This window comes from Stegodyphus dumicola, chromosome 7, assembly GCF_044657685.1.
Source record: "Stegodyphus dumicola isolate Sdum_Otavi_A_Nest chromosome 7, ASM4465768v1".
Classification (NCBI taxonomy): Eukaryota; Metazoa; Arthropoda; class Arachnida; order Araneae; family Eresidae; genus Stegodyphus; species Stegodyphus dumicola.
The window spans coordinates 89,586,032-89,601,266 of NC_140774.1; the positions used below are offsets into that span (position 1 = coordinate 89,586,032).

Below are 15,235 nucleotides of genomic sequence, written 5' to 3' on the forward strand. Positions count from 1 at the left end.
GCCCTTAGTAATTGACAGAAATGCTTTTAGAAAGTAGTGGGTTCATTGATACCAACAAAATGGTTGGTATCAATAAACTGGGGATACGTTAGTTTCAGTTGTTGGGTTCAAATGAACCTTTCAAATACTAAAAAAGTCCTTTTGCATAATCGAATCCTTTTGCATAAAGAATTTCATCTGAGAATAATTTTTCTACTTAAAAATGAGTTTTGCAGTACTTTTTAAATACTACTTGTATTTTTATTTTCGAAAATTTTCATAAATATTGTAATTAATTATTTCCAATTTTAATAACTCGCAGAAAAAACACAATTTTCAAGAAATTTTTTTATTATGGTTATTCAAACTTATACTAATATACAGCATCTTTTATATTCCTTATACATTTGACACTGCATCCTTCAACCTGCATGTAAGTTTCTCTTCCTTAGTAACTCCTGACCCAGAGACGTCTCAATGAAAGCCAAATCATGCACAAAATTTTCACCTGAAAAGAAAAAAAAAAAGAAAATGATAAAATATTTTTAACACCATATTCTCGACCCCCCCCAAAAAAAAAAGAAATTGCAAGAAATACAAATTTCTAACAGAAAAATGCATTTTCAAGCAGCTGAAATTGTTTCACAAATTAATAATGCAGATAGCAAATGTAACATATGGCACTATTGCCACTCAGTGCAATCTTTGCATATCCTAAATTCTGCTGGCTGATGTCTTCGTAAGTTCTGAACATTTTTTTGCCTCTAAATTTTGCTGCTCAGTGCCCTCTGCTAAATTATAAAATTTTGACTACCACTGGTTGCACAGGCCCTGATCAAAGCAAAGAGGCAAGATGCTACCTGCTATTGATAAACTGCCTTATAAATACCACAAATCTAAATAAATATCAGTTTTATTTCCAAAACAGAATTATCTCAGAGCTAAAGCATTGCCTTTGCAGAAAATCTTCTAAATGGAAATAGAATTGCATCCACATTACATGTGCAGAATCCCAATAATTCATTATAAACAGTTCCAAACCATAGTTAGGCTTAGAACTCACAACAGTATTCTTCTTGGAAGTCTTCCTAAGGAAATGGTAGTATATTCAGGGAACATGTGGGCAAAATCATGACAGTATATCACAAGCCTAATTCTTGACCATACATACTAGAAAGATCACAGAAATTCCTCACAGGAAGCTAGATTCATATAACAAAATTTCATGCAACATATGGCATATGGGAAAAAGCAAGGACATTATAATCACTAGCATAGTTTATACCCAAATGAGTTGCAGATGGTGCACTATGTGCTCACAGCTGATTATCACTAATGCAGATATATATTTACTAATATTTAGAAGATGATGAAGTATAGCAAAATATACAAAACATTAGTCCTTAAATCCAACACATTTTCTGATTTTCATACCATCTAGAATAATAGATTTGACGTTAGGTACAATATCAGAATTTTGGGTACATGAAATGTGAAATGGTTTTTTATTTTTAGTCACTGTTTCTAGTAATTTGTTCGAAAGTAACAAATAAGCTGGTTTCAGTCTGTCAATGAAATGTTAACTTGTCTGTCCTTAATTAAGACTCGGAAATATTTATCATATTTTTTCACCACAAAAAAATGGTCCCTCAATAAGCAAATTCAAGTGCCTTTTTCACACGATCAGTTCTCACAAACACATGAGAACATGATCTCAAGTCTTTATGCATAAATATTTTATGTTTGTTAGCAGTTGATAAACTGGTGCTGATCCATAAAAGACAGTAAATTTGTTACAAATGGTTCAGGTTTAGTTTTAGTGGTAGGTAGTCGAAAAACTCACATGGTAACCTTATTTGCATAAAATATACCATTTGAGCTACAGAGTGATTAGTATCAGGACATATTGCAACTCTGAATCCTAGAAGGATTTCTGTCCATCTGATGTTGCTGTGAGCCTTTATTGCATTTTTTTAAGTTCTGAGAAACTGCTCAATTTTCCCACTGCAATGTGGGTGGTATGGAGTGGAACGTAAAACTTTAGCACCACATACTTTTGCAAGGCTCTTGAAAGGCTGCGACTCAAACTGTCTTCCTTGATCTGAGATTATGGAACTAGGCACAACAAATCTGCTAATCCAATGATTGTAAAATGCTTTGACAACCATTTCTCTTGTGATATCTGGTAAAGAAACTACTTCTCCCTAACAGGAAAAATGGTCAATAAATGTCAGATAATACGTCCTACCAGCAGATGGTGGTAATGGCCCAATCAGGTCAACTTGCACAATACTTAATCTAGCATGAGGTGCTTGGAACTCGGCTATTTTAGATTTTGTATGCCTGTTGACTTTGCTCCTTTGACAATTAACAGGACTTTAAGTCTATTCGTGAATTTCTTTCTTTATATTTGGAAAGATAAATTTTTCAGTCATCTCGTTGACAGTTGTCCTGATACCAGAGGAGCAAAATTATGAATTTGATGAAACATTTGTTGTCTAAATTGCTTTGAAATAAAAGGCCTGATACTGGTTGTTGAGCTGTCACATCTTAATGTTTTCCAAAATGCTAATGTAGATGATTTAAATTTCAGTGAAGCACTACCTGTCATTAAATGTTGCAATTCTTCATTATATTCTTGAGCATCTGCTACTGCTTCATAGCCAGTAACTGAGACTACTTCAACTGCAGCTAAATTTTCTTTGGCATCAATATGCTGAATATCAGTTGAAAATTCCGATATATACTGAAGTTGGTGTTGTTGTCTGGGTTATGCCTTCCCATTCTTTTGCTTCTATGCATATGACAGTGGCTTGTGATCAGTAAGTATGATGAATTTGCGTCCTTCCGATACATGTTTAAAATGCTTGACAGAAAAATATATTCTTAAGAATTCTGTGTCATAGGTACTATAAACCTTCTGTGCATTATTTAATGTTTTAGAGTAGAACACAATAGGTTTTCAGTCTTGTTCTTGTTCTTCCAATTGCTGCAATACTGATCCTATAGGAAAGTCTGATGTATCTGCACACAAAGGGTAATCCATTGGGAAACACAAAAGGGCACCATTGACTAAATCAGATTTGCACTTCTCAAACTGGTGAATTCCTTCATCTGTGCAGGCCTACCAGCGGCAGAGCGGTAAAATCGCTGAACACTGGTAGTTCGGTCCGAGGTTCGAATCCCGCGAACGTACTGGCTGCATGGGCGTTTTCGTGGTTTTCCCCATGTGTAACGTGTATATGAGCCAGTTTCCCTTAGAAAGTCCTCCACGAAGGCATCCCTTCTCTTAGGCAGATAGCCCTAGTGTGCTTTGCCATAATTAAATACACTAAACACCTTCATCTGTGCATGGAACTTTACAATGATCTTTTTTTATCACCCTTTAACATTTCGTGTATGACTCCTTGAGTTTCTGCAGCATTTTTCAAAAAGCATCGATAAAATTTTATCATGCCCATAAATGAACAAAGCTCATGTATTGTCGGTAATTTACATTGCAGATTACTTCAACCTTTTCTGGCAGCGAACAGGAACCTTCTGTAGTTATGAGGTAACCCATAACTTATGTTTAATATGTAATACATAATGTAATATCCCACCACATTACCCATTTCCAATCCTCAGATGTCCAGTGTCTTTTCTCGACACCACTGAAAATGAAGTCTTGCATGTCGGCAGAACTGAGTGATTTTCTTACAGGCACCAAAACTATGCATTCCTATCCCTCTGCAATTCGCTGCGCATAGTTCTAGCTGAAATTTGTTGGGAAGAGCCTTGGTTGACGATTTGTGATAGTTGAATCCGTGTTCTGCCATACAATTCATCGGAGATACCGCCGATCACTGTCTTTGAAAACTATGCTCGAACTGCAGTTACATTTTTTAGAGAAGGATTCGAAATCGATGCCCCCACTAAATGTGCACCAACAATAAGCCCCTTTTTCAAATGGTGAACGATCTGCCGCCTTTTTTCCCCATTTTACTTCATTCATCATGAAAAGCACTCTTACACCTTACTTATACTGGCATTTTAACCAAGTATAATCCACATCATAGAAAAAATTTGGATATTTCATCCCTAGCATGCATTCAGATGAAAATCTGAAAGGTTTCTTATTGATTGGCCAGTGTGTGTATTATTATATTATGCAACATGAGGCAGCATTAACATGTGGAGCTGGGAAGGCTTCTAATGATCACCTTTCTCTCTTGTGAGAGCAGGATGCACTGAAATTTGATGTCCTTATTTTTTAGAATGGTTATGAGTTTTGTAGACAAGTGGATCATCCACGTTCAAGATATAAGCAATCATCTTTCCACAATACTCAATTTTGTATGTCTTCTTCTCAAATATCATTGTATGGATGTCCTTCCAGCTGAATCAGGAGTCCTGAATTGTGATAGGATTAATGCAAGCCACTTGTTTGGTGTAGCAGAATCCGAGACTGCCTAGATACAGATCCTAGCCAGTAGCTTCGCAGAGTTCTCTACGTCAACCCCCGGGGGGGGGGGGGGAATGTCAGGCTGGGTATTGGCATTTCTATTTCCATCAGCTTTTTTGCAGCATCAAAAACCTTCATTCTCATGTTAGCAGACACTTTCCTTACTCTTTCTGGCTGGTGACAAATAGTTTTATTTCTTCTTGGCTCATTGCCGGAATCTGAACTTCCGCCGATCGACTTATAGCAGCTATCATCATTTAAATTTTCTTGCCTGTCGGGTCACCAGATTTTATGACTTTCATCATCCCCAGGTTGCTGTTCAATGCTATCCGCTTGCTTTGAAGAGTTTGGAAACTTTCATCTCTGGATGCTCATTTTTGCTTCTGCAGGAAATCGTTATGAGCAAGCATTTTAAGGTGTTTGAAGAAATCAAGGTCACATTCTTCAGCAGCAGTGAGAGGAACCACTACTTTTGAATATATATTCCAAGTTTGTGATCTCAGAAACAATAAACTGGAAAAAATTGCTCATTAATAATGCAGAAATCAGTAAAAAATTCAATAAAACCATATGGCATACACGATATCAGTACTCTTCCCACTTCTGCTTCAATAGCTTGCAACATACCCGAGGAAAAAATTTCATTGTATGTGCTGTCCAACTCTGCACCTTTCTTTGCACAAAAAGCACTACAAGCATCATGCTTGCCAAATATATGATGTGGCCCATTTCTCAAGTCAGATACTAATGCATCAATAGCTTCTTGTGTGTGCTGATAATGGCTAGGTAAAGCATGAGCTTTTATAGCTACTCTAGCACCTCTGACTAACAGTGGCATTTTAATTTTCAGCAATTTACGGGCAGCAATTCCTTTAGCCCCTGGGAAGCGTGCAGTATTTTGCTGAAGTTTCTCAAGAGCTCTGCGATATCTTCGAACAGCATGGTTAGCACATTCTACTTTGATCACCCGTCCTCCATATGAAACGCTTTCTTTCACTTTGGCCATTGTGTTAGCATCTCCATCTCCAACAAGTCGAGTACAACGTATTTTGTGAACACACTGGAGATAATTCAGACCTTCCACAATGGCACTGCTTTCCATACCTGTAGAAGGCCCATTCCAATTTCGCCAACAAAGGTGCACTTTATTTGGCATCTTGCCATCTTCAATAGCACTGCATATAAGGCACACTTTGTTGCGAATTCCAACAAACAAAAATTTCTGGGTGACCATGCCTATAATAACAGATATGCCACTTGAAGCATTGTAACCATGCCCATAGCTTCTTTTACACCAACCTCCATCAACAATGACAGTTATACAGTGATAACCATCATTATCTTTATCATTGCGAAGTTCTGCCTGCCTTTTCTCCTCTTCTATAGCAGCACACATAGTTTCCTGTGCACATCCCTGTATTATTTTGCCAGTAGTTCGCTCACAAGAAGCAAAGGTCGAGTTGCTCATATACGGAATTTCCATGATGCTAAACTTTTCCTCCTCTTGTGAAAATCCACTGCCAGTAGATAACGCACCTAATACTGCAAGCTGATTTAGGCTGCTTTTCTCCATATCAGAACAAATTGTTGCCATTTCCCCACATAAAATTTTATCACATACATAGTTATATGTAGTGACAAGACCACGTCGAATCACTTTGTTAAAAATAAATGATCCTCCAAATTTACAATTTAGGGAATGTTGCTCTAATGTCCTAGCCTGCACTATTACAAAAGACATATTGCAAATTGTTCTGCCAGATGGTAATGGATTTGCCTTTCGTCGATCTTCCCTTTCGATAATTAAAGGTGAATCAGGACACAGAAATTCATCATTAAGGTTCTCCTGAAGAGGCTCAGACTCCAAGCTAAAATATATATATATACAATATATATACATATATATAATTAATATATATAAATATTACAAATTAGGTTTAAATTTGGCTTATTTGATGACAGCAAAGCACTTGATCTTCCTAAGAGGAGGAATGCTTTCATGGAGGACTAAGGGAAATGGCTCATATACACGGGGAAAACCATGAAAACGCCCATGCAGGCAGCCCATTCGCAATTAGGTTTAGGAAATTTAGGCAACAGATAGCAAATAAATTAACAATAATAATACACTGGATTACCAGTATATTACTACAAGAAGATGAGTCATCTTCACAACTGCTGCTTCCATGCTCGCAGTGTCATTTGCTCGTGCAATATTAGTCACTACTTTGTGTGCCGGAGGTTTCACATGAAGGGCCTCTACACCTGAGTATAAAATGTTCGTGTTCCAGTAAACACTGAATTCAGAGGGGCAAGAATAACTCTTTCATGGTGGATAACTCAGTTACCAAATGGCTTTCTAAGGCTCTATTCAAGCTGTTGTATAAATGTCATAATTCCCAACTAACAACGCTTTGTAGTCAGACCTTGCTATGTCACAAAAACTAGTTTGGGCATTAAGCTTGAAGTTTTCAACTTTGTGCCGACTTGATATAAGAGTCGGCCAATCAGAGCATATACATAAAACCTATTGAGAGAGAAAGCTGTAGACACATACATGCATGCACAAATTTAGCTTCTCTAATTGGCTATGGCTTAGACCCTCTCTCGCAGGTGTGAATGGAACTCCCACATTTTGTGCCTTATGATTATGCGTCTATGACATTTATACCATCATGTGAACGGAGCCTTAGGATTGCATACTAAGAAGATGCACTGTCTTGTGGGGATAAGCAATTTATACTCCTAAGCCTAAAAAAAAAAACTTGGAAAAAAAAATCACGACTTAAATTTGTTGTCTAATTGCTCTAATTTGAGGCACATTATGAGAGGAAAGCAAAGGTAGTAATCAGAATTATTTAAAAAATTTTATCCTTATATTTTTCTTAAAAATTCTGTAAAATAATAAAATTTGTGGTTTTCCTCAAATAAATATATATGGAAAAAATAACAGCCACATAATCATAGATTTCATTTTGTTATATTTTATTAACAAAATTTAAATTATTAAAAATCTCTTTCATGAAGGGAACATAAAACATCATGAAAACAATGAAAAAGAAGCAATATTTAAAAAAGATAGTAGGCTTATTGATGAGGCTCCCATCAAAAGAATCAAACCCCAAAATATTTTCATTTGCTTCAGTGTCCCGACTGAAAATTTCACTGATTTCAATGAATATATTTTTAAAAAAATCTTTTATTTTCAAGTTCTTTCATGCAAAACGTCCAAATTTGGTACAAATCAAATTCATCCCCCTCTTTTTGATAGCTACAATATTATATTTAACAGTTTTAATAGCTATCAGTATGTAAACAACATAATGTAACACCATAAAAGAAAAACATAAATGATGACATTTTAATTTTGGCATAGAGAAATACATATTTACCCCAAAAGAGAGCTTGTATTTCTACCTTCTACGTCAGAGTCAATAACTGAAATGTCCAGATCAGAACTGAGAAGAAAAGAACCATAATTAGTTTAATTAAGATACAATAACACACCGACCAAGTATTAATTTGAGAGTCAAGCAACAAAAATCAGCATCATATTTTGAAATATTCACTATTTGAAAATATAACGCTGATTTTGGTTGCTTGACTTCTAAATTAATACATAATTAGTTAACCATAATTAAGTAACTGTAATATCATGCACAGCTAATATCTATTTTAAAAATAAACCAACTTACCTCAGGAAAGCCTGGTTTGTCTTAGGAACATTAGCTGTAACTTCTGGCGTAGAAAAGTCAAATTTTTCACTTCCGGACCTAAGAATGAAAGAAATAAACTGCTATAACATAATTAAAAAAAAAAAAAAAAAAAAAAAACATGAATAAATAAATAACACATAACAAATTTAAGCATTAAGCTATGTATGCCTACCACCCATCTCAGACAGTGCGACAGATATTGCTGTATACTGTTTCGCCATACCCTGTGTAGCTATTATATCATGCTGTATAACCACAGTTTAGAAAAATTACAAAATGTGTTATTTATATCTATCTAAAATGGTACATTACTACATGATTTGTAAGAATAAATTAGAGGGCTCTGCGAATAAAATTCCTTCCAATTAAAAAATGTAGGAATAAAGAAAATGCAGGAATTGCAAATGCAGAAATGAAAAAGGGGATTATATTTTTTGTACAGAATCCAGATGACATATTTTTCAACATTTTAGAAATTTCAATATTAATTTTAGGGGCATAAAATATTAGGCCCCTAAAAGCAGAATATAGTTTTTAAATGTTCAGATAATCTTCCTATGAGAAGAATTCCTTTGAGAAGTACACATCTGAACCACAATTAAAAAACATGTACAAGAACAGAGCTGAGGACTTCTGTTTGCAGAAAGTCTGTCACATAACATATGAAAAGTTTCTTATTGGTAGATTTTTGATCAGACGGATATTTTAATGTTATACAGAGAAAGCATTCACTCCCTTTATACTGGAGATAATTCAATTTGGACAATGGCAAAAAGGCTAAGCAAGCCTGAGCGTATTGGTCCCATTCTTGGCACTAGTTTGGTTTACGCTCAAAATACACAGCAGATATTTTCTAATTACCTGCATCCCAATATCAATTCAATTCAGCTTTTGGTGGAATTTAACATTTGTGACATATTTTTCAAAAACTACACTTCACAACATGCATACATGACAAATACACAGAACCATAAATAAACAAGCAATAATATATATTTATATATAAATTTGGTTAAAATGCGGTTTAGTCCACTGCTTGGCGATTGTTTTTCAATGGGCAATAAACGCGCCAACATGGCTAACCCGATGTTTTGAAGCTATGTTGTTATTCTGTTGCCACTAAATGTTATCGCCCTGTGTTATATTTAAAGAAATTAAATATTGAAAAATCTGCATAAATGTTTCTCGCATTGTGATAAAGCAACGGTACCTAGAGCCATCAAATTTTGAATAACATACGTTTCCAACCTAATATGGGCATCTGGAAGCCCAAACTTGGAATTTTTTTTATTATCTGATTGATACTTTGTAAAACTTGAACGAAAGTTTTATTAGCAAACTCAAAGATTTCAAAGCGAGCAACTGCAAAACAGTACGGGAAAAAAAAAAAAAAAAAAAAAAAATTACGTGCAGAGCGCGAAACTGTATATCAGAAATTCTAAAGATATGTTCATTTTAAAATTATTTTGCGATATTGCTGTTGAACTGAATTTTATGGTTTAAGTGTAAAGAACATTGTACGATAAAGAAATGTAACACACAAAACGTTTAAAAAAAAAAAAAAAACGCTCTTTGGGCGTAATGTAAAATCTAAAAGCTTTCATTATTTTTATTTTATTTATTTATTTATTTTTTTTTACTTGTTAATTCTGTTGCGGTTTGAATGTTCTTATGTGGTTTCTTTTTTTAATCGAGTGTTTTCCCCCCTGTGGGTTTTAGCCTTTTTTCTGCATATATTACGGAAACGTCGTATAAACGTTTGTAAATTTATTTAAAGATGAGGGGGGATCCAAAAAGGTTTCCTCCTGAAATAAATTCATATATAAAACCCCTCAAAAAGACTTTACATTTTTCTTGAAAAGGGTAAGTGAAAAAATTTTTCTTGTATTGTTCGTTTTAAAGTTGCTTATTTTAATATTTTGTATTTCTTTTTGGCTCAATCCTAGAAGATTGGAAAAGCTAACGTTGGGCAATTCTCTGATGTTTTTTTTTTAATGAAAATAGATCGATATGTACATGGGCAAAGCCAATGCAGTGCGCGATGCCGAGTTTGTGCAATTCTGGGATTTCTTTTTTAAAGTGAAAATAGATCGATGTGCACATGGGCAAAGCCATTGTGGTGCGCAATGCCGAGTTTGTGCAATTCTGGGATTTTTTAAGTGAAAATAGATCGATGTGCACATGGGCAAAGCCAATGTGGTGCGCAATGCCGAGGTTGTGCGCGATCCCGAGTTTGTGCAATTCTGGGATTTTTTTAAGTGAAAATAGATCGATGTGCACATGGGCAAAGCCAATGTGGTGCGCAATGCCGAGGTTGTGCGCGATGCCGAGTTTGTGCAATTCTGGGATTTTTTTTTAAGTGAAAATAGATCGATGTGCACATGGACAAAGCCAATGTGGTGCGCAATGCGGAGGTTGTGCGCGATGCCGAGTTTGTGCAATTCTGAGATGTTTTTTTAAAGTGAAAATAGATCGATGTGCACATAGGCAAAGCCAATGTGGTGTGCAATGCCGAGGTTGTGCGCGATCCCGAGTTTGTGCAATTCTGGGATTTTTTTAAGTGAAAATAGATCGATGTGCACATGGGCAAAGCCAATGTGGTGCGCAATGCCGAGGTTGTGCACGATGCTGAGTTTGTGCAATTCTGGGATGTTTTTTTAAGTGAAAATAGATCGATGTGCACATGGACAAAGCCAATGTGGTGCGCAATGCCGAGGTTGTGCAATTCTGAGATGTTTTTTTAAAGTGAAAATAGATCGATGTACACATGGGCAAATTCAATGTGGTGCGCGATGCCGAATTTGTGCAATTCTGGGATGTTTTTTCAAGTGAAAATAGATCGATGTGCACATGGGCAAAGCCAATGTGGTGCGCAATGCCGAGGTTGTGCGCGATGCCGAGTTTGTGCAATTCTGGGATTTTGTTTAAGTGAAAATAGATCGATGTGCAGATGGGCAAATCTTCATAAATGTATGTATGTTTCCCTCATTTTATAAAACAACGGTACCTAGAAACATCAACTTTAGAATAACGTCATCCTCCTGCGAATATGGGCATCTGGAAGCCCAAATTTGGAATTTGTTTTATTATCGTTTTCATATTTTGTAAAACTTTAACGAATTTTTGATTATTATACTGAGGAATTTCAAAGCAAGCAATGACAATGCTCTACAGATAAAAACATTTTTATCTCCAGCGCGCGAGACTGTGTATCGGAAAATCTAAAGATATGCTTATTTTAAAATTATTTTGTGATATCGCTGTTGAACTGAATTTTACGGTTTAAGTGCGAAGAACATAATATTTAATTAATAAAGGTAACACGCAAAGTGTTAAAAAATGCACCTTTGGGGCGTAATGTAAAATCTTAAATTTCAGATTTTATTTTGTTTTTTAATTTCATTATATTTGTTGTCTTTTTTTTTAATTTCCTATCGTTGACAATATTACCTATCGTAGCTTTAGATATTGAAAAGCCATGGCTTTCACAGCGCTTTTTAATAACTAGATACGAATAAATTTCTTCGGAGAAAGCACAAATGTCCGAAGACAAATTGTCAATCAGCAGACGATAATTTATGCTTTCAAAACTATACTTGCAGTTAAAAAGAATTTCCAAGCAGACGATTTATTTTGGAATTTTTACTTCGTAATTTGAGCAGTTAATTCATTTGCCGTTTGAATGTTTTTATGTGGTAGTTATCAATCGAGTGGTTTTATCTGTGTGTTTTTGCCATATTTCTGTATATACTTCGTTAAATAAACAATCGCTATGGATTTATCTGTGATGCTGAGAGAGGTGAGTGAATGTACATGTAAATTTATTACTTTATTGGAAATGCAACGGAAACGTGCCGTCATTGTCAAAAAGACTTTATATTTTTCTGAAAAGGATAAGTGAAAATATTTTTTCTTTTTAAAATTGCTTATTTTTAATATTTTCTTATTTTCTTTCATTGTGAGAAATTAGATTTTTTAAATTTATTAATGTGTAGAATTCTAATACGAAAGTATAGAACGTGGTTTAGGAATTTAAGAAACATGGAAATGAAAGCTGTGTATGATGTTGATATTCAATAATAAATATTTTCCCTTTTTTTATTAATATAAAGCTTAAAAATTTTTAGAAAATAATGAAGATTGTTTACTTACTAGTATGTAAGAGATGGTGTCGTTACGTAGCAATAAGGTAATTTTGTAAAGATGATAAAGTTAAAATGTTCCGCAATATGAAATTAAAATTAAAAAAAATCTGTTTTTATTTGTATAAATACTAAAGCTTAAAAATATTCACCCTGTATGAGAGACTGCGACGTTGTTTACAGTTTTAATAACTGTTACAATTCACTTACTGTATTTAATAGTTTGAAATACAAAAAATTTAGTATACTTATTTCTACACCTGTAGAGAATACATTGTGACGTCACAATTTTAGTCCCACCCATTTATGAACGTCACATAGCTCCGCCTTCGCAACTTTGTTTATACAACGTTTACTGGAGATTTTCAAAAAATCGCCGCTACTGAAAGTCGCCAAGCAGTGGGCTAAAGCACATTTTCACCATAAATTTTACTAAATGATCATAAAATGTTCCAACGCTAAAAGAAAGTTTTAACATCCAAGTAAATGACATAATAAAAAAAAGCAAGTTGAACAGCGAGCACATGAATAAATGTGCATACACCTGTTAAAATATACCATAGGTAACTGACAAAGCATTTCGTAGCAAACATATGACTATAAAATTTCCAATAATACATGTAATGATGGTGAATTCAATTTAGATCACAAGAACATGCTCATACTTTTGAAAAGATTCAATTATTTCAGCAATTCCTTGTGAATTGGAATTTACCCTTTCAATATTTCCCAACAATTTAGTGTGAATGGAGGAATAAATTCTTATAACAGAATTGAACAATTATTAGCATCCCCTCATACACACATATACAAAAAAAAAAAAAAAAAAAAAAAAAAAAAAAAAAAAAAACTTACTTTGTAAAAAAATCATCCGGGCAATGATTCTCCTTTGACACAGATGCAGTTGTATCAATAATTTCTGACCTTCAATAAAAAAAATACGCATATTTTACTTCGGAATTAACTTACTACGAAATCATAAACACGGGGTAGTCGATATAAAGAATAAATTATTTCTCACCTTTCGAAAACATCCGCTTGTTCGGAATCTTCCACATCTCGGGAATTTAATTTCATATTTTTTTCTTGAGCTCGACGTTTACGCTGAATTCTGGATCTTTTATTAAAACCAGGATGTTTTTTCGGTCGTCCTTGATATTTTCGCATATATTTTGCAAACTGACCACAGTACAAATAAATGTAAACAAAACGAGTGCGGAATAGCAATGCAATAGGGTTGCCGTAAACGTCATTCTGCTGACAGCTGACAATGTTTAGTGAAAACTGTGTATAAAGGAATATATGAAACGCTTCTAAATATTATTTAGAAAAAAATATGATTTATAACTGATATCAAAATCAATTACTTCGTGAATTTTTGCAGAAATAAGATTACAATGTTAAATTTTAACTCGTAGCGCCATCTATTGATGGCTTTCCAAACTACACATTAAAATTACGTATTTCAAACTAATTTTTTTAAAATATAATATTTAAGTAAATTTCATTTCAAACCTGATTCTAACATTGTGATTTGAAAACTGACCTATTGCTTTATATTTCTGCCAAATTGCACGCAACATAGTTTCTTAATTAGCGATTCTGCGTGTAAAAAAATTTTTAGTATTGTAATGCTGCTGTAGTAGACCACCTTAAGAGAGGGTCTCATCTAAAACGTAGAGTAAAACATATGAATCGTGTTGGGTATAGGTAGCCCTAAAACTAGGCATTGAAATATTTTAATAGATTCATGATCAACGGAAAATGATACAGCGTTTTACTTGCAACTATTTAAAAGAATCCTTTGAACCCATACTTGAATAAGAAATGAAGAAACATCCAGCTAGCTCGTCTGAAGTTCAGAAAGGTTAAGAGATTCTCAAAGAATTCTTCTTAAGAACATCGTGGATTCCCGATTAGGGTAGAGAGGGAGGCGTGTTGCCTTTTCAACAGCCCACAGTGTTCTGAAAAGAAACTCGAAATACTTTTATAGAAAAGAGAAAAGTTGAAAGTGAAAGTCGAAAAACAAAATGAGATCGGCTGGGAAAATATTTTCAGAGCTCAGAAAAAAATTCTGAGATGTGAAGAAAAAAAAAAAAAAAACTTTTTTGTTAATTTTTATCATGTCTTCTAGACATGATAAAAATTAACTCATCCCCCTTTTATCTGGGAATGTTGTCTCACCGTTTCTAAAAATAGACCAGAACCCAGTCTTTTCTTGGAATTCTATTCTTTAGAAAGGATGAGTCATGGTCTATTGTTAGAAAGTGGGAGACACCATTCCCAGACAAAAAGTGGGTTAATTTTTATCATGTCTAGAAGACATGATGTACGTATCCAAATGATCAGAAGGTTGTTGATGCTGGTTCCTTGATCTATTGCACCAAGATATTTTACTGTACATTTATTTACAATTTATTTACAAGCGTTACGTCTCCTGCCATGTACATGATAAGACATATTCTGCCACCTGGCATGTGAATTGATACATCATACTAGTTTTCTGCCAGCTGACAGATACAATGCAGTTACCTCAATTAGCGGTAATACGCCCGACATTTTGGCGTGTCCGCTTCCCTTACGTTCTGTAACGCAACTAACTTTTTGTGCGGTGCGCCCTCTGGGCACAAATCACCGCAATCACCGAGGAGGCCAAAACATCTCCCCCCCCCCGATGAATTACTTTCATCTTAATACAATCTTCAATATATGCAAACAAGTAAATGAAAAATACAGAATCTGAAAACATACAAAAACCTTCAAAAAGTATAAAATTACATGTTACACTTACCAATCTTATAGCAAAACATCTTATGTCTTACTATATTGAAACGTTAACTATGAGGGTTAAACTAGAACAAACAAATAAAATTATTAGTACAATAGGAAATGAAAATAATAATAAAACATATTCAATATGAAACAAACACTTAAGGGGTCACACGACCCTTGAA

General features: G+C 34.4%; 1 protein-coding gene across 1 annotated transcript; it reads right to left on the minus strand.

Moving 5' to 3' along the window:
- Positions 1 to 312: 312 nt before the first annotated feature.
- Positions 313 to 15,004, minus strand: LOC146996259 (uncharacterized). Its single transcript, XM_085820570.1, has 5 exons — positions 13,303 to 15,004; positions 13,137 to 13,205; positions 8,119 to 8,196; positions 7,816 to 7,881; positions 313 to 487 (listed from the first exon to the last, which is right to left on the minus strand). Exons 1-5 carry the CDS (start codon positions 13,446 to 13,448, stop codon positions 484 to 486), a joined length of 363 nt encoding a protein of 120 aa, XP_085676696.1. The 5' UTR covers positions 13,449 to 15,004; the 3' UTR covers positions 313 to 483.
- Positions 15,005 to 15,235: the final 231 nt, after the last annotated feature.